The sequence below is a fragment of the Astatotilapia calliptera genome, chromosome 8 (assembly GCF_900246225.1).
Source record: "Astatotilapia calliptera chromosome 8, fAstCal1.2, whole genome shotgun sequence".
Taxonomy (NCBI): Eukaryota; Metazoa; Chordata; class Actinopteri; order Cichliformes; family Cichlidae; genus Astatotilapia; species Astatotilapia calliptera.
The window spans coordinates 6,757,877-6,776,452 of record NC_039309.1 but is presented as its reverse complement, the minus strand read 5'-3'; the positions used below and the strand labels follow the sequence as shown (position 1 = coordinate 6,776,452).

The following is an 18,576-nucleotide window of genomic DNA, read 5'->3' as shown; positions in this document are numbered from 1 at the left end:
ACAGAAAAGTGAGGAAAATACACTTACTCAGCACATTCACTGCGTAAAAAACATGTCACTTGAACGCTCCACGCACATTAATGCATAGTTTCTTTCAAGTGATTCGTGTGGTCCTCTCGTCTTCTTCTTCTTGTCTTTCTGAAAGCTTTTGCCATAACCTACTGCGAAAGGTCTGAACTGCCAATATCAACAAAGCTCCGGAGGGCAGTTCGTCCTGTGCGCTCCCAGTGCGCGCTTCCAACTCCGCCCCCTCGCAGCTTTCACGCGCCAATAGGGCAATCCAGAGGGAGTAATTATAATAAGATGAGTGTTTGGTAATTTATCATTTTGAACCGCAAGTGTTATTAAGTTTTGATTTGTTTTATCCGATTAAAAGAATATCTTCAAAACTCAACTGTGGGAGTGACTCTAAATTTTTGAGAAACAATCCATAAGCTGCCTTTTATGACACTTTGTATTAATTTGGCGATCAGGTTCTTCAGCTGGTTGACTTTAAGCTTGCTGGCGAACAGAATGTCCACACTTTCAACTGGCCCCCCGCTGATCAAAAGAACTCCTCCTCAGTTTCCTCTGAAATTAGATAAAAACAATGAGTCATTTTATGAGCCAAGGCTGTCCTCATTTGTGGAAAGCGATATGCTGCCCAAAGGTGGAGGATGCGCACCCGCGCCTGGCCTACAGGGGGGGGGGGGGGCTGCTGCTCGTGAAACAGTACACCATTATCAGCCAAGGCCACACTGGGCCCCACCTGCCCCACAAGAGAACATACAAGGTTTTATCCACAAAGACATGCACAATTCTCTGGAGCTGTATCATCCCTCCACAGGCGGGAATACACAGCACATGATGTCAGTATGCAGTACTTTAATACAGCTGCAGCAAGGAGATCAAAACATCATCATTGCTGCAGTTTCAGTCTGCACTCTGCAAAGCTTTTGAAGTCCTCACTCGTGTTTTTCACACAACAAAACGTCGATGCACGTGAAAGAAAGGAAATAGCCAGAAAATTTAACAAATGTCTAATTTATTTCCTACAGGATATGAAAAAGAAGTTGAATATAGACAGAGATAAAGATAACAGGAGCATCACAGTAGCTACTGCACAATAATAGGATACAGCAATCTGTACATGAAGTCCACTATTATTACACGCAGCTGAGTCAAGCCAAGACTGGCTCAAGCGTCTGTTGTGTTCCTCTTCTGGAAGCATTTACTCTCAAAATAAAAAGTCCCTCTGGTGTTGCTTTCTGGAATTTCTTGGTATGTCTGGTTGGAACAGAGGAATAACAGCCGAGCAAAGATCCACAGCTATTTTTACAGAGTAAATTTGTTAACAGAGAAAAATGAGAATAAAAGTAGATGCATTTACAATAATAAAGATGGAGTAAAGTTAAAGCGGGCAGGGAAAGATGTTCCCCTAAAGTACTCAGACATGACAGTATTTAGTGCCCTGATATTCATTGCATGGTTAAATGGCAACAAATGCTACCTATGACGACTTTACAAGTAGCATGATCTAAAATGCCCCCCCCCCCCAAACACTTAGAAATGATATTGGTTCTCTTCCAGTAAGAGAAGGCTTTGAATCAAAAGGCAACAACAATTAGAGGACCAGCATCCACTAGACTCGGTATTGAGGTGCACCTTATGTAGCCTTAAATGGCTAAATCTTAATAAAAATTTGTCTGTAAAGTACAGTATGAGGGCTCCCAGACAGAGGGTGTGTGATTCCAGCACAGTTTTAGAAGAACTTGACGCCTTTTCCATCATCCATGGTGAAGAGCTCGGCTTTGCCTTCTGTCTGTAAAGCCTGCAGCGAGCGAAGCAGCATCCAGTCCTCCAGACCGTGGAACTCTGGAGAAAAAGGATTACAAGCTATAAGAAAATCAAATAAACTAATCAATGAGTCAAAACACCGATCACTCAAATATGAGGTGAATAACAACTATTATCTCATAACAAACCTGCATTTCAAGTCTGGAAATATCTGCCTAAGAGAGCAAGGGAACACTTGGTTAATGTGTTGGATCTGGGAAAAACATAGGCTAAATATCTGAATGACTCTCAAAGAAGCCAAATTATTTAGGTCACTAAGAACGAGGAGGGCTTATGGGGTGTTCTCAATTAGCAGCAGAGGATTGAGTACCACAGGGCAACTTCAGAGTCCACGCCTTAGGGGATCAGAGCCAATTTCAAGCATGCTGCTTGGAGGACCAGCAGCATAGTTTTATATGATAAGTGTTGACTCTTTGCAGTGATGCCAGATAGGAGGGATGGGATCACCGGTTTATAATAAGGCTCACACACAGTGACAATTAACCTAATGTGCATGTTTTGGACTGTAAGGGAAGAGCCCAGAATACCTGGAAAGAACACACAGAGGCACAGGGCAAACATTTAAACTCTGTACAGAAAGTGGAATTCGAATCCAGAATTCACCGCTTGTTGTGAGCGTTAATCTTTGTGCCAAAGTTCCAAATAAATCAAAGTCTCAGGCTTCAGGGGCTGCACCAAACACATTTTTCACTCCTCTTGGCTATGTATGATACTTGATACTTCAGTCAGTCCATGAACTGAAGGCCCCATCAAGGTTCGGTATTTGGTAAATAATGATTATTTTCAAGCTGTGAATCATGCAAATCTGGTCTAGTGGAGGCCAAGATTAAACATATGTAGCTGGAAGTAAGTATAATAGGTTCCCTGTAGGGTTAGGGTGTGCTATGCAAGAAAACAAGTAAAAAAAATGGGCAGGTATCCGAGCCACTCTGACAAGAGCCAAATTATTAAGGAACAGGAATCTCTGACACAGCAAGACCTTTTGGCTCCCAGTCACGGGCAAAAGGTTTAGATACCACAGGGTCTCTTTCAAGTCCATGCCTTGGCAGGTCAGAGATGTTTTTAAGCACTTAAAGGATAAGCAGTATATTAAGCTGATATCTTCATAATATTTTGGGTCAATGTGTGCAGCACATTTCATTAGCATGGCATTTATTAACATTAAACAGTGCTTTACGTGCAAAAATAGAGATGAAAGAAGCAATTTGGGACTACAGCTAGGTGAAATCATGCAGAAACAGGAAACAGAGTAAACAACACAAATCAAACAGTTAAAACAAACTAGGACTGGAAACCTACTGTACAGCCAGCATTAATAAAAGCCTTTCTCGCCACTGTGTTATGTTATGTTTACTTTAACGCGAGCTGGGTTTTATGGGTGCTTTCTCCATGTGGAAAACTTTAAAACGGTGCCATACCTTCACCTTCTGTGTCATCACCATTGGACAGCTCATAAAGTGTAAACACAGAGTTGACCATACCGTTTTTGGAAACCTAAAATGTCGGAAAAAGATATAATGGTTACATTTACAGATGCGTTAAGGTGACAGAGAATAATTTTCTTTATTACCAAAAAAAAAAAAAAAAAAAAAAAAAAGCAGCTTTTTAAAGAAAAAGACCCCCATTTTATTCTAGATGATGAAATTGTGGATAAAAATATAAACTATTCCCAAAGTATTTTATTTATTTAATAAAATATTGATGTTTGGTGTCCCTGTATTGATACAATATTACCATGCAAAATATTGCGATACTATGCTGTATTGATTTTCCCCCCATCCCACTCAATTGTCCAGTTACTTTTAAGTCTGTGAAAATGAGGGACTGTGCATAAAAATGGCTTTAATAACCAAACACTTAGTGTCAAAATTCTGTTAAAACCTTTGAATTACAGCTTTAGGTCTGTATTTCTGTTGTTTCACTTAAAATCCACTGTGGTGGATTATTTATGAACCCAACTGTATTTTCAGATGTTTCTAGCTTGTCTGTAGCTTCAATCCTATTTAATATCGCTGAAGGCTATAATTTTGACCCTCCCCTCATGACCCAGCAGTAAAGAATGAATGTGCAAACAATACTTGTTAATAAAACAAATCACTGATTGTTTCCATTGGATTTGTTGGCAAAATATAGAATATTTACAGACATATGCTTTTGACACTGAAAATATAAACATGTTCAAACCAGTTTCACTCCTTTTCAATTACCACAACCCCAGTATACAATCTGGAACAATTTTCACACATTTTTACACAAAATCAGACAGATGCAAGTGCCATAAACCTGCCCAGCACCACAAACTTTCTGGTCCAAAGGTTGAAACCACTTGCTTAGGTTACTAATGCAGGAGCTAAAGCAAGAAATTCACAAACGACTAGCAGATGCAGGACACAGATTCTGTCCACCATGGTTTTGTCCCTAGAGAAATTATCCCAACATCTGTTGCTAATGATCAGTTCTAACCTGTCTAAAAGTGTGCTGCTCCTCAAGAAGTCAGCAGTGGCTCTGCACTCGTGCCAGCGCAGGCTGCTTTTTTTTTTTTTTTTTTTAAGCACAAGGAGCAAAGAGAGCCCAAGTGGTCGATGAATACAACACTGGCCTTCTCGTTATGTCGCAGGTAACACCTACAATATGTGTGCAGAAGTACAAGGTGTACAAAACAGCACAGCAGTCGTGTTTAAATTGTTTACACAACCACAGCGGTTGTGATGTACACCCACAGCCATGAAGATGTGCTCCATTAACCTTCACCAACACCATCTGTGTGCCAATCTCTATCATGAACAGCACAAGAAGGAATACGGCACATCTGTAAATGGCATCAAAACGCACTAGATCCTTTTTATTACATGATAATTTTCCCCCCTTACAGACATGTAGCTGATAGGCTTCCCAGACTTACTGGAAAAATGGGGGGGGAAAAAACAAAACTATACCCATTTGGATCTTTGAAGGTACTAATTTGGAACCTTGACCACAAGTCTTATTCTATTTTATTATAATTTCTTAATTTGACACATGAAGTGGTAAACAGTCTTATAACCTGAACGTACAAAGAAAAAAAAAAAAAAAGCAGAAACTGAATTAAACTAACTGAAAGTTGGAGAAAGTGAAACAGATGTTTTTTAAAGCTGCCATTTCTTCTAAATGCATCGCATGCAGTTAATCATTAAGTTTCTGTTTTGAAGAGAGAACAGACAGAAAGGAATAATCGTTGTTCAAAATGTGGGTTCAGAACAGGCAGTGTGGGGTCCAGTTTTTACAAGAACTGCAACCAAACAAAATGATTTAAGTAATTTGTGAGGCTAAAGGCAATAAATAGGTAAAATGATATAAATTTATAAACGAAAATATAGTGTACCTGATCAGCTATATTTATGAGAGTTATAGACTACCTGAAGGATGAGAAGTTAAAACTTTCTGGACCCTTAGTTTGAAGACTTGTTTGGTTAAGGCTTGGTTTTAATTCAGTTTGATGTTTTTATTAGTCCTTTATTTATCCAGGTAAAACTCTCATTGAGATTAAAATTATCATTTCGAAGAGAGACCTGGCATCATGGCAACAAAATTACCACATCAGTACATAACATTTAAAACAAATACAATATCCCACACAAACATGAAAAATATACAATAACAGATCAATTAAGAGCGAAATTAAAAACAATCACACCGAGTAAAAAAAGTAATTCTTTCGTTCCTTTAAGATGGAATTAAACTCCCACATGGTAACCAGTTCTAATAATTTCATTTCCTTCTGCTGATTATTCCAGGAAATAGGGGCAGCGTATTTAAAAGCCTTTTTTCCTAATTCTATTCTGATTTTTGGGACAATCAATTGTATGATATTGCGAGAATGAGAGTTGATATTCTAAAAATAAAGTTCAGAAAAGTCTTCAGATCTTCATTTTTCAGTTTAAAGTTTAATTATATACCATCAACTCACAAGAAGAATCTTCTTAAGGTGTTTTATTTTACAAATACTCGAGGGAAAACCCCAATAATCATACAGTCATAGTTTTGGAGTTAAAGAAAAAGGTTTATGGATTTTGTTGGTTGGGGATGCGGTAATATCAACGAATGACCTTGTAAAACAGCTGAAGATACATGTTTCTATATCCATGTGTGCCAGTCACTCTAAACAGAGTGAAGCAGGGATAAACAGTGAAGCCAGTGTGGCCTTAAACATGCACTTTTGCTAATGATCAACAGAGGGCAGTAAAAAGAGTTAAAGTTGTATAAAAGTCTATGGGAGAACAAGTGTTGGTTGTTTCTGCTCTGTGACTCAGTAAACACTTTCCTAATCAGATTTTGGGCTTAGTCACTCCTTTCAGACCATCTTAATAAAAACCTCAAGCTTATTTTGTAAATTACAGATGTTCTTGGAGTTGGAAAGGAGGAGTACCCAGGTTATCCCCATTTACTAACATCTTACCCATCACTGCTCATTCATCATATCTAGTTTTAAAACATCAGGTGAAAAAAAGCACAAAACCTTAATAAACATACACACACACACACACACACACACACATACACATATACATATATATATATATATATATATATATATATATATAAATAAAGAACAGTTTGTGGCAGTATGTGTTGTAATTTGATGACTCACCCACTGATATATTAACTTGCCCCATTCCTCTGGTCGTCTCCACATGACTAAACACCGAGACTTGTTTTTGTCCAACCACTCGAGGTTGCCTGAAGACAACAAGAATGCTTTTCACTTATCAACGTTACACAATAAGATTTTTTTTTTCTTATCATGACACTATGCTGGCCGGTAAAGTGAATAAAATTCACCTTTTTTCCTCAGTTCCTCAAAAACAACTTGAATTGCTTCCATTGACAGTTTTCCTGGGATTCAGTTAAGGCTAATGTGCAATGGCACAATAAGCATCTTCATGCCAGTTGTGTTTAAAATGCCTTATCTTGCCCTCGGCACAGAGTAGCTGGGAAATAAAATTCAGTGATCATGTTATGACCTCAGTCTCTGAAGACAGCTTTGTATCAGGCCCGAATCAAGAGGGAAACCTCAAAATAAATCAGTCAAGCAGAGAGAGAAAGGGGGAGGTGGCTCTGTCCTAAAAACTACAGTGACTGCAATATGTGTCAACATTAATATCTCTGAACTATAAATTCTTCACAAGAGATTTAGCAATTGTAATATATAAAAAATAAAGGATTTAAACTAAAAACAAACAAATATTTTTCCAAAAAAAACATTAAAATAATTGAACACTCCCTTAAAAAGGAACCACAGGTTGACTTTCAGGATACGTTCTATCTTCTTGTTGTTGAACATGGGGCTTTCCTGAGCCTCCATGACATCCAGCGTGTAGAGCTTGTGATGCCGGCAGTAGGACAGAGCCAGTGAGCACCATGCCGCCAGCTGCTTCTGTCTCGTGTCAACATTGGGCTGTAGTCTGTCAGAAAAGAACACAAAGAGATTACTGCAAAGATTACCGCAAATGCTTGGGCAAAATAAACTTAATGCACGTTAAAGACACAAACACATTTTTCCTTAACCATAAACAGCGTTAATCACATAATCAAGCTTTTTTATGAATGCTGCATTTCTAATTAAAGTCAGTTTGCTCGAAAAGCCTTCATCTAGTAAGCATTTAATGTTTTATAATGAATAATTCTTTACTTTTCTTCATTGGTTCCAGAATAAAAGATGTTTATTTAAAATCTTTCTCCTGAAGTCTTGACTCATCAGGCCCCAACATCAGTGTCCAACATACTGACCCCTTGTATAGTTTTACTGATCTCCAACAAAGCCATTTTAATTACTTTAGGACGACTGCTGTGTTCCTTCGGATTACCCCCCCACCCCCCTATCCACCTCTGTGGCTAGTCACGTGCTCTAATGTTGTGATATGGACATTAATGTGCTCTCTGTGCAGAGGAGTTTTTTTTGTTTCCTGTTCTCATGCTGTCCTCCCATAGGTGCCCAGCGTGAGAAGAGGTCTCTTTATTTTCCTCTTGTACTTTTCCCACTGTTGTGTAATTTTTCAGTGTTTTCTCTGCAACGCTGCCGATCTCCAACTGTATTCCCATGTGATGTCTTTGTTGTGTGTGTAAGTGTGTGTGTGGGGGGGGGGGTCCTATTCCTCTGCGGGGCCAATAAAGCATTCATTCAATTCAATTTATATACAGCTGACTTAATCTATAAGAACGTGCCATAATTTCTTAGTAGATTTAGATAATAAATCAACATCAGAAAAAACAAATATATTTAAGCTTTAAAATAAGTGTAGTTAAGTAAATGCAATGCCCCTCTTTAGATTCCCCCCCTGCATGTTCTAGGTATTGCTGCTAAAAAGAGAGGTGGCTGCTTTCCAGGTACAGCAAAGTCTACAAGAAATCTGCCATATTTAAAGATCTGTCAGTTTACCCACAGAGACAGCTTTTATTTTAGTTTCTTCTTAATTTAGCTGTGCTATTGATGTGCAAAACAAACAGGGGGTATATGAGACATTCTAAAAACAAAAGTCTTCTTCACATTTAAACTATGCAAACAGGTGGTTTCATGATTTATTGATATTTTAGAGCGAAAACACTGGCTATAAGGAAAACTACTCATCAGTTTGCGTCCACTTCAGCCAGTTTGATTCACAGTCTTTGTGCCCGCCCTTAGCCACCTGTCCATTGGTTACAACTCTGATCATCTGTTACAGGCCTCATTGCATCATATCCTGCCAACAGAGCACCTTGCTCTGAGACTATAGGGTTACTTGCAGTTCCTAGAGTTTGTAAAAGTATAATAGAAGACAGAGCCTTCAATTATCAGTATCGTCTCCTGTGCAAACAGCTCCTAGCTTGGGTTCAGAAGGGATAGGGAAGGAATGGATCACTGGGATGTTCTCTCCAAAATTACACCATCATTACCTTATAATATAAAGTGCCTTGAGGTGATGGTTGTTTGAAATTGGTGCTAGATCAATGTACCTGAAAAAACTCAATTGCCAGCCTATTTTGAGCCAGTAAAAGCCAGTAATATAGAATAAGCAGAAGACAGTAGATGGTCAGATTTTACTTAAAGACTTTTTATTGCAAGGACAGTGATTAAAATGAGAATCCAACGTTTTGCCTGATTTTGTGTTCTTGCAGGCAGGAGCAATGTTTGGCAACATAATACAAACTTAATACAAAAGACAAACTGCACCCATAGGCAGATATGTTAACACTGACCTGGGATTAAGATAAGAGCAAAGTGTTCCATTTTTAAGTATATACATATGTGCTGCTTTCCTAATATCTGTCATATTGTAACGGGTTAAAAGTCATTTTTACATATCATGTATAAAACCAGTCTTTTATTGCAAGCCTAACCTATCATATTCGACCGCCTAGACAATAGCAGCCCCTTTAAATGTCCCTTTCGGGAAGTTGCTCTCCCGGTGATTTATCGGGACAGCAGTGTTTTACAGGGATTTCAGCACTGAGGTCTTCCTGACTTTTATTACACCAAAACGTGCAAGTCTTTAGGTGATAACTAGGTGGAGTTCTCGCTATCTCGCAGCTCATCCCATTAAATAAGCTCACTCGAGATAACAGTGGAAATCCCAAATTTCAAACACACGACGATGAACTGTTTGCCTGTTAATGTTTTAATATAGCCCCCTGAAGTCTAGCCTTAACGAGCCACTGAGACAAACCGAGAAAGACTTTAAATAAACTTCAGAAAGCCAGTGAGTGCAAAATCACTTCCCTAGCAATCTGTTTCGTTTGGCTAGCTGGCGTGCTAACATGATGCTAGCACGAAAATAAGCGCTCACCGACTCATAAATGAATAAATACTGAAAACTGAGTTACGTGTTCACAAGCTCTGCTCTGAAAAATACTGAGAAACATCTGACTCACGTGAAAAACGGTGGAAAATTGTACTGCCACGGCCACTCAAAACTCATTGCAGTGGATATGTTGGGTGCTCACAGCTGACAGCTCCCGGAAACGCGTCCAACCTCCCAAATGGTCCGACTCATAAACTTCCGATTTGGGGGATCGCAAGAAGAAAGATTTCTTTCTCTAACTTTTTTTTGTTTTCGTTGTTGTTGTTGTTGTTTTTACTTAGACCTCAGCATTTACAAAAAAAATCAGCTTTATGATTTTTTAAATGTATTTTGTAGATTAAATTAAAGACCTGTACCTGTGTTAAATATTTAATATTTAAGTTACACCTTTTGGCATTTATAAAGCCTTTTATAAAATAAGCATTTTATTTCCTCAGCCTCTTCAGCACGTGTAACCAGAGTTTGTTTAATTGCAATTGTACAATAGTTGTGCAACCATTTGCTTTGACAATAAAATATATGAAGAACAGTTAAAAGTGAATAATGACGCAATCCTTTTTATTCAACAAATGTCGAATATTAATTTAACCGAAAGTGTTTTTCACTTTAGATTAATATTTAGTTAAAATTTTCATAAAATGATAAGATAACTCAAATCAAAGAGTAGAAAAATTGTTTCAAGCTGAGGGCTTAAAGCAGTCTGAGGCTTGAACTTTTGAATAACATGGTTTACTTGTATATATGTTGACCCCATTATTTGAAACCTTGGAAATTATTATTTATGAGAACATCCACAATTATAAAAATATACATGACAAGTGTAACAGGCCAGCTTTAATGAAAAAACAAATTCTTAAATGTATTTCTCCCATTTACAGCTTATAAACACATGATTGCAAGAAAAAAACATACACACATAAACCTTTTTTAACAAAGTTATTTTATTATGGAATAACTTGTGCATTTTCACCAACTTGAAGCATAAATATGCCATCTATTTCTATTTACATGTCATAAAGCTACAATCCATGTTTCTGTTCTGAATTTCAAACTGTTGCTACTTTATATCTCTGTGCTGTTATTATACAATTTCTTCAAGTACAGCATGATTGAAAAATGATGTTTTCAGTTGAAAATAATCTACAAGTTGCACAAGTACTCTAAGTCACCATCATCTATTTCATAGCAAGAAGTATTAATATATTTTTTTACACATTTCTATATTACAATAAAATTCCTGCGTAAAAATGAGGCCGAAAAAGAAGAAACAATATTAGCATAGAATCTCAGATATTGCCATGAGTGATAAACTGTAAATTACTAAAAATAAAGATAAAAGCAATAAAAGAAAATTTGCTAAAGAGAGAATTAATGCATTTCTCCAAGTTTGACCTATTGGTTCTATTATCACTGAGATTTAGATAAACCAAAACAAAAAAAGCAATAAAATAAAATCTCCAGAAAGTGACTTGTGAGATTTAGACACCTAGAGTTCCAGGGAGGGAGAGCAATTTGTTACAGTCTTCACTCCATACACACACACACACACACACACACACACACACACACACACACACACACACACACACACACACACACACACACACACACACACACACACACACAAAACAAGCTCAGTGGCTTTGAAACGGTAAACCAAACAACACCTGTCAACACCCATGTAGCTCGACTTCCTCTCCTGCAATACTGCCAACGTAGGGTCTAACGGTGTAAGCTGCACACGACAGAGAAAATCCAGATAAAACAGTGGTTAAACATGCTTCAAATATCCTCAGCGATGAGCACGTGAAGATCCCTTTCCTAGTCTGAATAAACTTGAAGACCCCTTTCACATATTTTACAGAAGGAGTTTAACTTTCCAGATCGCACACTGAAGCTGCTGATGTGCAAATGCAAAGGTAAATCTATCTCTTTAAACAATTTGACCACATTTACATGTTGGCCCAGGTCTGCACTGGAGGTTTGTTACTGTTTATTGGAAGAGATAGTTGTATTCGTTCAGGACGAACTCCACTATCTGGTTCTGGAAGACCATGTGCATCGCGATATTCCCCGACTCCATCTCTGGCCGAAGAAGCGTTGGGCCGAACACAATTGCCACATTCTGTACAGTCATACGATTATCCTGCCCATATTCAATAACCCTGTGAAAGAAATTCAATAATTATGACAAATCCTCTCAATTTCAATATGAATATAAGCACAGTAAGCAAAATAAATAAATAAATAAATAAAAGATAAAATGCAAAGGACAGAAAAGTAAAGTGTCACAAACCTGTGTAAATGCCCGAATAGAAGCTTCATGGTGTCGTGGTTTGGAGCAGGAAGTGACTGGATCAAGTCATACATGTGATCCCGTTTTGTGTTGAAATCACCAATTCCTAGAAATACATAACAATTGTTAATGATCAATGGCAACACTCACTGCAATTTCACCTGTAAAAATTTATGATATAGCGCTTAGAATTAGGCTTATTGTTAATTAAAGAATGCTCACTGATGGCTGAGATGAACTTATTAAAGTGGCTGTATGGGAAAAGCGGCTCAGAAAGCTCCCGGAAAAATAACTTCAGCGCTCCAGTGATGACGTGAACATCTTCCCACTGACCGTCCTCGAGGTCCAGTTCATCTGTTTATACACAACACATGCACTTGCTATTAAAACCCAGCAGGGGTCACTGCTGTCTAAAATGAGCCTATGAGATCAACACCACAGTATGTTCCTTGCCCATGAGGTGACTGACTGAATTAATTAGTTTAACACATTGATTGATTTTACCGTGATCGGCCTTGAAGCGCAGTTTCTGAATGACAGCGAGGTTCCCACTGACTCTGTAGAGTCCATCAATATCCAGACCTAGAAATCAGCAAGTAAGCACCAGCGAGTCAGCTGCTTGATCACGCACACAGGAAGATATACTTTGTAATTATTCCACTGTGATATAAATAAGGTGTTACCTCGCCTTTCCACTGCATTAATACATTTCTCTACAAAACTTGGTACTGTAGTCTTTTCATGTGCGCACAATGTCGCAAGGTCACAACCAAAGACATTTTCTGCAAAGAATTAGAAGAGTTTGATTACACACAATATCAGAAATGAATATTAAATATACTCATAACTCTTGAAGACATCTAGTTGGACGAAAGCATGGCTATTACACACTTCCTTAGAATTTCATTGTGTTTGTTTTGCCATTTTGCTGTCCATGCACTAGAAATAAGCTCTAAACAGAAGTGAACTGAACTGAAAAGCGGGTAGGAAAATTCAAAGCAGCTCGTATTTAAATGCTGATATAGGCACAACATCAGTGCTCAGTGTTTGGGAGGCACAAAGACTGATTTTTCCCTCCTATTCAAATCAGCCAAAGCCTGCAAATGACAACAAAGCTCTACATTTCCTCGTCTGAAATCACCTCTGATGTAGCCTTTTTCTTTGACCGTCTGCAACGTGGGACGCTTCATGAGGAACTTCATCAGTTTGGTTCGGACCTTCTTCTGCTCTGTTTCTGCTGCAGTGGTGGTTGCAGCTGTACTTGTAACACTTCCCCTTGCTAAAGATAGCAACAATAGACATTTAAAAAGGATGGGAGGGTAGCTCACAAATGTCTTATCTATCTAACTGAAGCACAATCATTATGCTGCTCATGCCACAGTTAAAATCAGAGATAATTTGCTTTTTTTTTTGCTGAAGTAGAAGAAGCTGTACTTACATTTTCTCTTGTCTACGGCACCTCCCACCTTCTCATCTGTGTTGGGGATCTTTTCATAAATGTCTGCATCCTCCTCCTCAGAATGATGTTCCTGGTACTCCTGGTAAACACAGACAATCAAAACAAATGAATCTTGATGTAGAGTTTTTCTAATTTTACCTTTTTTTAAAGAAATGTTCCATCTAGTGACCACGTAGCTAAAAACAGAAATCTACTAGCTTCTTAACTAGGAAAAAATGTGAGACAATTGTGTGTTTTCTAATGCTGTGGTTTTCTACACATTAAATGAACTTGATATTAGTTTTAATTGATTTTTGTTTTTAGCCAGAGTTACGCTAGTAGTCTAGAACCAAAGAGCCAAAGAACATCCAGCTCCCGGTCTCTGGACATCCAGCTTTGTAGGGGTTGCTTGCAAGATTGTCCAGAATGAATGGCACCCCTTTGGAGGTATAGCCCAAAATACAGTCCCATAAAGTTATGTATGCTTTCCCAGTGTACTCATCTGTGCTAATCCAAAAGCATGAAGCTCAGATGTTGAATATCCAAATATAGCACTTACACAAAACTTCATTGGCAAATAAGCTAATGTTTAAGGCTTCATCTGAGCTGAAACATGAGTACATTTGTTGACACGGCAAAAGCTTTTTCTTAAACTTTGAGCAAGTTCTACCTGTTTACCTTTGGGTATTTAACACTAATTATTAGGGACTTCAGGCGTGAAGCAGCAGCAGCAGAGATCTGCCTCCTGTCATCATCACCATCAACCACAACAACCAGAAGTTTCTGTTGTGATCTTCTAATGTCTAGTTACCGTTGGGTGCAATTAAGCTTTGGTGGTCAAAATCTGGCTCCCTGTAAGTGTTGATTTATGCCATTTATTGATACAAAATTTAAGAAACTTGATGAAATATGCGGGTTTGTTTTGTGTAGGAGCTGAATTGGAGTGAATATCTACACAATGTTATTAACAGGAAATGGAACAGATCAACTTCTATAAACAGACGCAAATTTAATATTTTCATATAAGAAAAAAATAGAAGACAAATAAGCTATTAAACCATTTTAATGCAGCCTAATTTTGATTATTCTGTAAAAGCAGTTTAAAGACTTACAAGTTGCCTTATGGTGTCCACTAAGACTTTATGCCAGTCAGTGATGATGCTTTCGGTGTCATATTGCAACAGAAACTCCACACCATTCTTTCCTTTTAACTGAAATGCAGAAAAATCACAGATTAAAAGAATTTATATATATATATACATTTTTATTTTTGCAAGCACAAACCCAAACATATGATGTGACTCATAAATCGCTGCTAGATTATTTATAGAAGAGCTCCTGTTACTGACTGAACTCGCAACACTTTTTTCAAAGAGGAAGTGAGTGAGATCTTATTTTAGCTGTGCATTTATGGAACCAGCTCTACTAAAGCACGAACACACCCACATATACAAAAAAACATTAAATCGCACACATAGAGAGACGTCCCGCCCATATTGAAAATGAAAACAATTCACTGCTCTCTTGAACAATAAGAGCTGTAAGGCCTTGAAGAACTGAAAGACTAATGAATCTACAGCTCCTTTCTTCAGGAGGAAGAATGAAGCAACTTGTGTGGCAAATAAAAGCTACATGTAACATCATTATGTTCGCAAGTTAGAAAACTACACAACCCAGCTAATACATACAATATATGGACAAAAGTACTAGGCACCTACACATTACACCTACAGGAGTCGCTCGGCTGTGGAAACCCATGACATGACGTTCTTGGTGCAGTTTTCGTGCTGATTTTAGTGGCCGAGGAGGTGTGGAACTGTTTATTGACTGAGTCAGCAGAGTGCTGGCGATTTTGATGCATTGTATGCCTCAGCACCTCTGCCCTGTTACTTTACATGATCTGCCACTCCATGGCTGAGTTGCTGTGGTTCCCAAGTGCTTTACAGTTGATCGTGGAATTTCACAAACTGACTTGTTGCAGTGGTGGCCTCCTACTACAGTACCATGCAGGAAATCTGTGAGCTCTTTAGAGTGAAGCACTCCTAGGCTCGCTGTTTGATTATACAACATTATACAACTCTGGCAAAGCCGCTGAAAACACCTGAATTCAAGGATTAACCCTTTAAACCCTAACCTAATTTACCCTTTACAGCAGGGGTGTCCAACTCCAGGGCTCAAGGGGTGGTGTCCTGCAGGCTTTAGATGTATCCTTGATCCAACACAGCTGATTTAAATGGCTAAATGACCTCCTCAACATGTCTGGAAGTTCTCCAGAGGCCTGGTAATGAACTAATCATTTGATGCAGGTGTGTTGACCCTGGGTGATATCTAAAATCTGCAGGACACCGGCCCTTGAGGCCTGGCTTTGGACACCCCTGCTTTAAACCCTAACCCATCGCCGGTGACGGGTTAGGGTTTAAAGCAGGGGTTTTTATTGGAGTGTGGCCCAATACTCCCCCCCCCCCCCCCCCCCCCCATACATTGTAGCTAATATTACTTCTATAACTGCTAGCTGCTAAAATGATCTTTTAAGGAAGTGAATTTTCATATATTTAGCGAGCTTTTAATGCATTTTCATAGTGTTTCGGATCTCAGTTCTATAGTTCGAGGTCAATTGTCTTCCCCTCCAGTGGGCATGATTTTCAGTGTGAAATGTGGGGCACTGAGTGCCCTCCTCTTTTCTCTGTTTTTCTGTTCTCTGACATCCTGCCAGTGACATCAACCTCTGTATGCTATTGATGGTTATTTTGTTTCATAGACAAGAAAGAAGGCTTCCCGTGGGACCTATAATCGAGGATGCACAACTTTAGCAAGTGTTTGTTTTTGTGTTTGATGCTGAACACACTTGGAATAGAGGACGAGTCTATGCATAAGCAGATGTTTATATTCTTTTTTTTAGTATTTCAAATGAACAACAGGGATCAGAGTTTTTTCCCTTCACAGTTTGCAACTGTAATAAAAGATGCACATCTTGTGACCGCGTGTGTTCTGAATTAAATTAAAATTAGACCTAAATATAAAGCTTGTCTGTTATACTGTTATACTTCTACGGCATCTGAGACCAAAAACTAGTACAGCAGGCTATAACAAAAAAAGTAGAAGAAGAAATCATGCAGTTTTATGTCTTTGAAATGCGGCTCTGATGCTAGGATATCTCATTTTGTTAAATATCTGCATCTCTGGTGAGAGAGAAGAAAGGAATCAAGGATGTACAAGCTTAGAAATGAGCACTGTCAACGAACACACCTCTAAAACATTCTTTTTGCTCGATTTGTCCTTTGTGGCCCAGCCAATCGTTGCTCCGCGCAGATCCACCGCAACCTCCGGGACAATGTGATTGGTTTTGTTCTGCAAGGAGAAAAACAAAATCCAGGTGTTTACAAAACTGACGGCATGGCATTCCAAGAATCAAGATGCCTTTAATAAAAGATGTGGCTGTCCTTGGCAGCTCGTGACCCGAGGGCCTTAACGCATTCTCATAAAGGTGACACCTCAGCTGGTAACACGTTGCAGTTTAGGTTTTCCTTTCCCTCTCTCAGGTGAGAAATGTGATAGTATCGTGCAGATGATAAGAACAGATAGTTGATATTTAAAATCAAGAAGAAAGAACTGAAAACTTATTTCATGAAGAGTTGTGACTACATTTAGTCACAACCCTGCCAGAAATGAGCAAGAATGCTGTGTCAGAGCTCCTATTATTATGCTCATATCATTAATATGAGCGCTTCCGTTGTTAATACAAAGCGTATACTATACCGCGGCCCCTGATGATGCAGATTTTGGGTCCTTGTGGAACGTCAGCACCCCTCCATGGAGAACAGTCCACGTTGGGGCCCAGTTTTTCCTGGAATGGGAGAAGATTCATAAGTAACACAGAAACTCGAGAAATGTGAGTAAGATACTTGCAAAATACACCTCAAAGCAACCTCTTACCTTACTTTCCTTCCATTCTCAGACACTTTTGTTTTATTAAGAATTCCAGCTTTCTCCAAGTTCTGCACCTAAAAATACAAACAGTAAACATCTTTGAATTGTTAGCAGATCATGTTTAGTTATCAGGCTTATGAGTAAAATTTACTTGTGGGATGAAATGAAGGGCAGCAGGTTGAACGCAAACGTCTTCAGCAGCATTATGCATACAGAGTATATTAAACAGCACTGCCTTCTCTATTACAATACACTGCATAAAGAATTGTTATAATTATTAATTTATTTTATGTTTCACATCCAAGGGTGCTGATTTTACTTCGCAGCAGTTTGCTTCTTTTCTTTTTTCACCCATTCTGTTGTAGATTTGCTGTTGTGCATGGGATTTCTGTCCTGTAGCATGACCCAGCTTTACCTGTCAGACAGATCTGTCCTCAGATTGGGCTCTAGAATTTTTTACTATGCAGAGGTCAACTCAATGACTGCAAGGTGCTCAGATCCTGTGGCCGCTAAACAAAACCAGATCATCACCCCTCCACCACCAGGGTTGACAACTTGTAGGAGGTGTTTGTGTCGATACGCCGTGTTTGTTTTTCACCGAATGTGGTGTTGTGGATTATGGACAGACACCTCCACTCTGGTCTTGTCTGTCAAAGGTACCGTACAGTACAAGAGTCTGGTGGTTTGTTCAGATGCAGCTTTTCAACACCTGAAGACTAGCTAACTGTCAAAGTTTCTGTTTTTATAGAGATGGTTACACTCACCGATGATCAGTTAATCCAGTTTACTTGATTAACAGCACCTGACTGTTATTTAGACTCTTATTTCTTCTTACGGCATCCTTGGCATACATTTTTGCAAAAATTTGGAAAGCTTCAAATACACTAACATGACATGCACAATGTGCTAAAACTATGCTGTTAGTCCTGTTATGTGTTGTTTAAGGCTTTAAGGCAACAGCACAGCAGCTTTTCTCTAGAACAGGGGTCTTGAACAGACAGTGCCAAATGCAGCTCTTCTGCCCATCACCAGTGACTCCCTGTGGCTTTGACAAAACCCCGCCCCCAAAAAACAGATGAATATGAAATTGATCAACGTCTCAGTAACAAAGCTGTTTTCAGCTGCTCCCTCAAAATTGGTCACCACAGCAGGTAGCTCTGCATTCCTAAAACAAACCCCAAGGGATCTGCGTCCCCTCCCCAGACTGAAACAGGAAATTTACACTTGTTAGGCAACTGTGTGAACCACAACACTAAAGAGACGCT

General features: G+C 38.8%; 3 protein-coding genes across 4 annotated transcripts in view; all 3 read right to left on the bottom strand.

Moving 5' to 3' along the window:
• The window catches only part of wnk4a (WNK lysine deficient protein kinase 4a), a 50,450-nt gene extending 49,841 nt beyond the window's left edge, over window positions 1–609 (bottom strand). Inside the window, exon 1 of one of the 2 annotated variants that reach the window (XM_026178189.1) lies at window positions 28–609. The gene's annotated coding sequence lies outside the window, so the exon portion shown is untranslated. The remainder of the gene's footprint in view (window positions 1–27) is intronic. The other variant, XM_026178188.1, reaches the window with a different exon arrangement.
• A 398-nt stretch (window positions 610–1,007) lies between these two features.
• On the bottom strand, window positions 1,008–9,850 carry vps25 (vacuolar protein sorting 25 homolog). The gene is made up of 6 exons (XM_026178196.1): window positions 9,721–9,850; window positions 7,132–7,277; window positions 6,655–6,708; window positions 6,464–6,552; window positions 3,255–3,330; window positions 1,008–1,854 (listed from the first exon to the last, which is right to left on the bottom strand). The coding sequence occupies exons 1-6, from the start codon at window positions 9,765–9,767 to the stop codon at window positions 1,742–1,744; spliced, it is 525 nt and encodes a 174-aa protein (XP_026033981.1). The 5' UTR covers window positions 9,768–9,850; the 3' UTR covers window positions 1,008–1,741.
• A 1,382-nt stretch (window positions 9,851–11,232) lies between these two features.
• Window positions 11,233–18,576, bottom strand: part of arhgap27 (Rho GTPase activating protein 27) — a 28,188-nt gene continuing 20,844 nt past the window's right edge. The window contains exons 7-17 of the mRNA XM_026178185.1: window positions 17,318–17,385; window positions 17,141–17,228; window positions 16,631–16,732; window positions 14,497–14,595; window positions 13,385–13,484; window positions 13,088–13,225; window positions 12,630–12,728; window positions 12,451–12,528; window positions 12,169–12,300; window positions 11,947–12,052; window positions 11,233–11,815 (exon numbers count right to left, since the gene is read on the bottom strand). Coding sequence (XP_026033970.1) covers window positions 11,644–11,815; window positions 11,947–12,052; window positions 12,169–12,300; window positions 12,451–12,528; window positions 12,630–12,728; window positions 13,088–13,225; window positions 13,385–13,484; window positions 14,497–14,595; window positions 16,631–16,732; window positions 17,141–17,228; window positions 17,318–17,385 — 1,182 coding nt within the window. The 3' untranslated portion in view covers window positions 11,233–11,643. The remainder of the gene's footprint in view (window positions 11,816–11,946; window positions 12,053–12,168; window positions 12,301–12,450; window positions 12,529–12,629; window positions 12,729–13,087; window positions 13,226–13,384; window positions 13,485–14,496; window positions 14,596–16,630; window positions 16,733–17,140; window positions 17,229–17,317; window positions 17,386–18,576) is intronic.

What these genes read in the sequence shown, in the direction of transcription:
- vps25 (XM_026178196.1), bottom strand. Translation starts at nt 9,767, where the DNA reads ATGAGTTTTGAGTGGCCGTGGCAGTACAATTTTCCACCGTTTTTCAC. An exon ending in AATTTTCCACCGTTTTTCAC is followed by an intron (nt 7,278 to 9,720) that starts GTGAGTCAGATG and finishes CTTTTCTGACAG; the next exon opens with ACTACAGCCCAATGTTGACA. An exon ending in GCAAGTTAATATATCAGTGG is followed by an intron (nt 3,331 to 6,463) that starts GTGAGTCATCAA and finishes CCGACATTTTAG; the next exon opens with GTTTCCAAAAACGGTATGGT.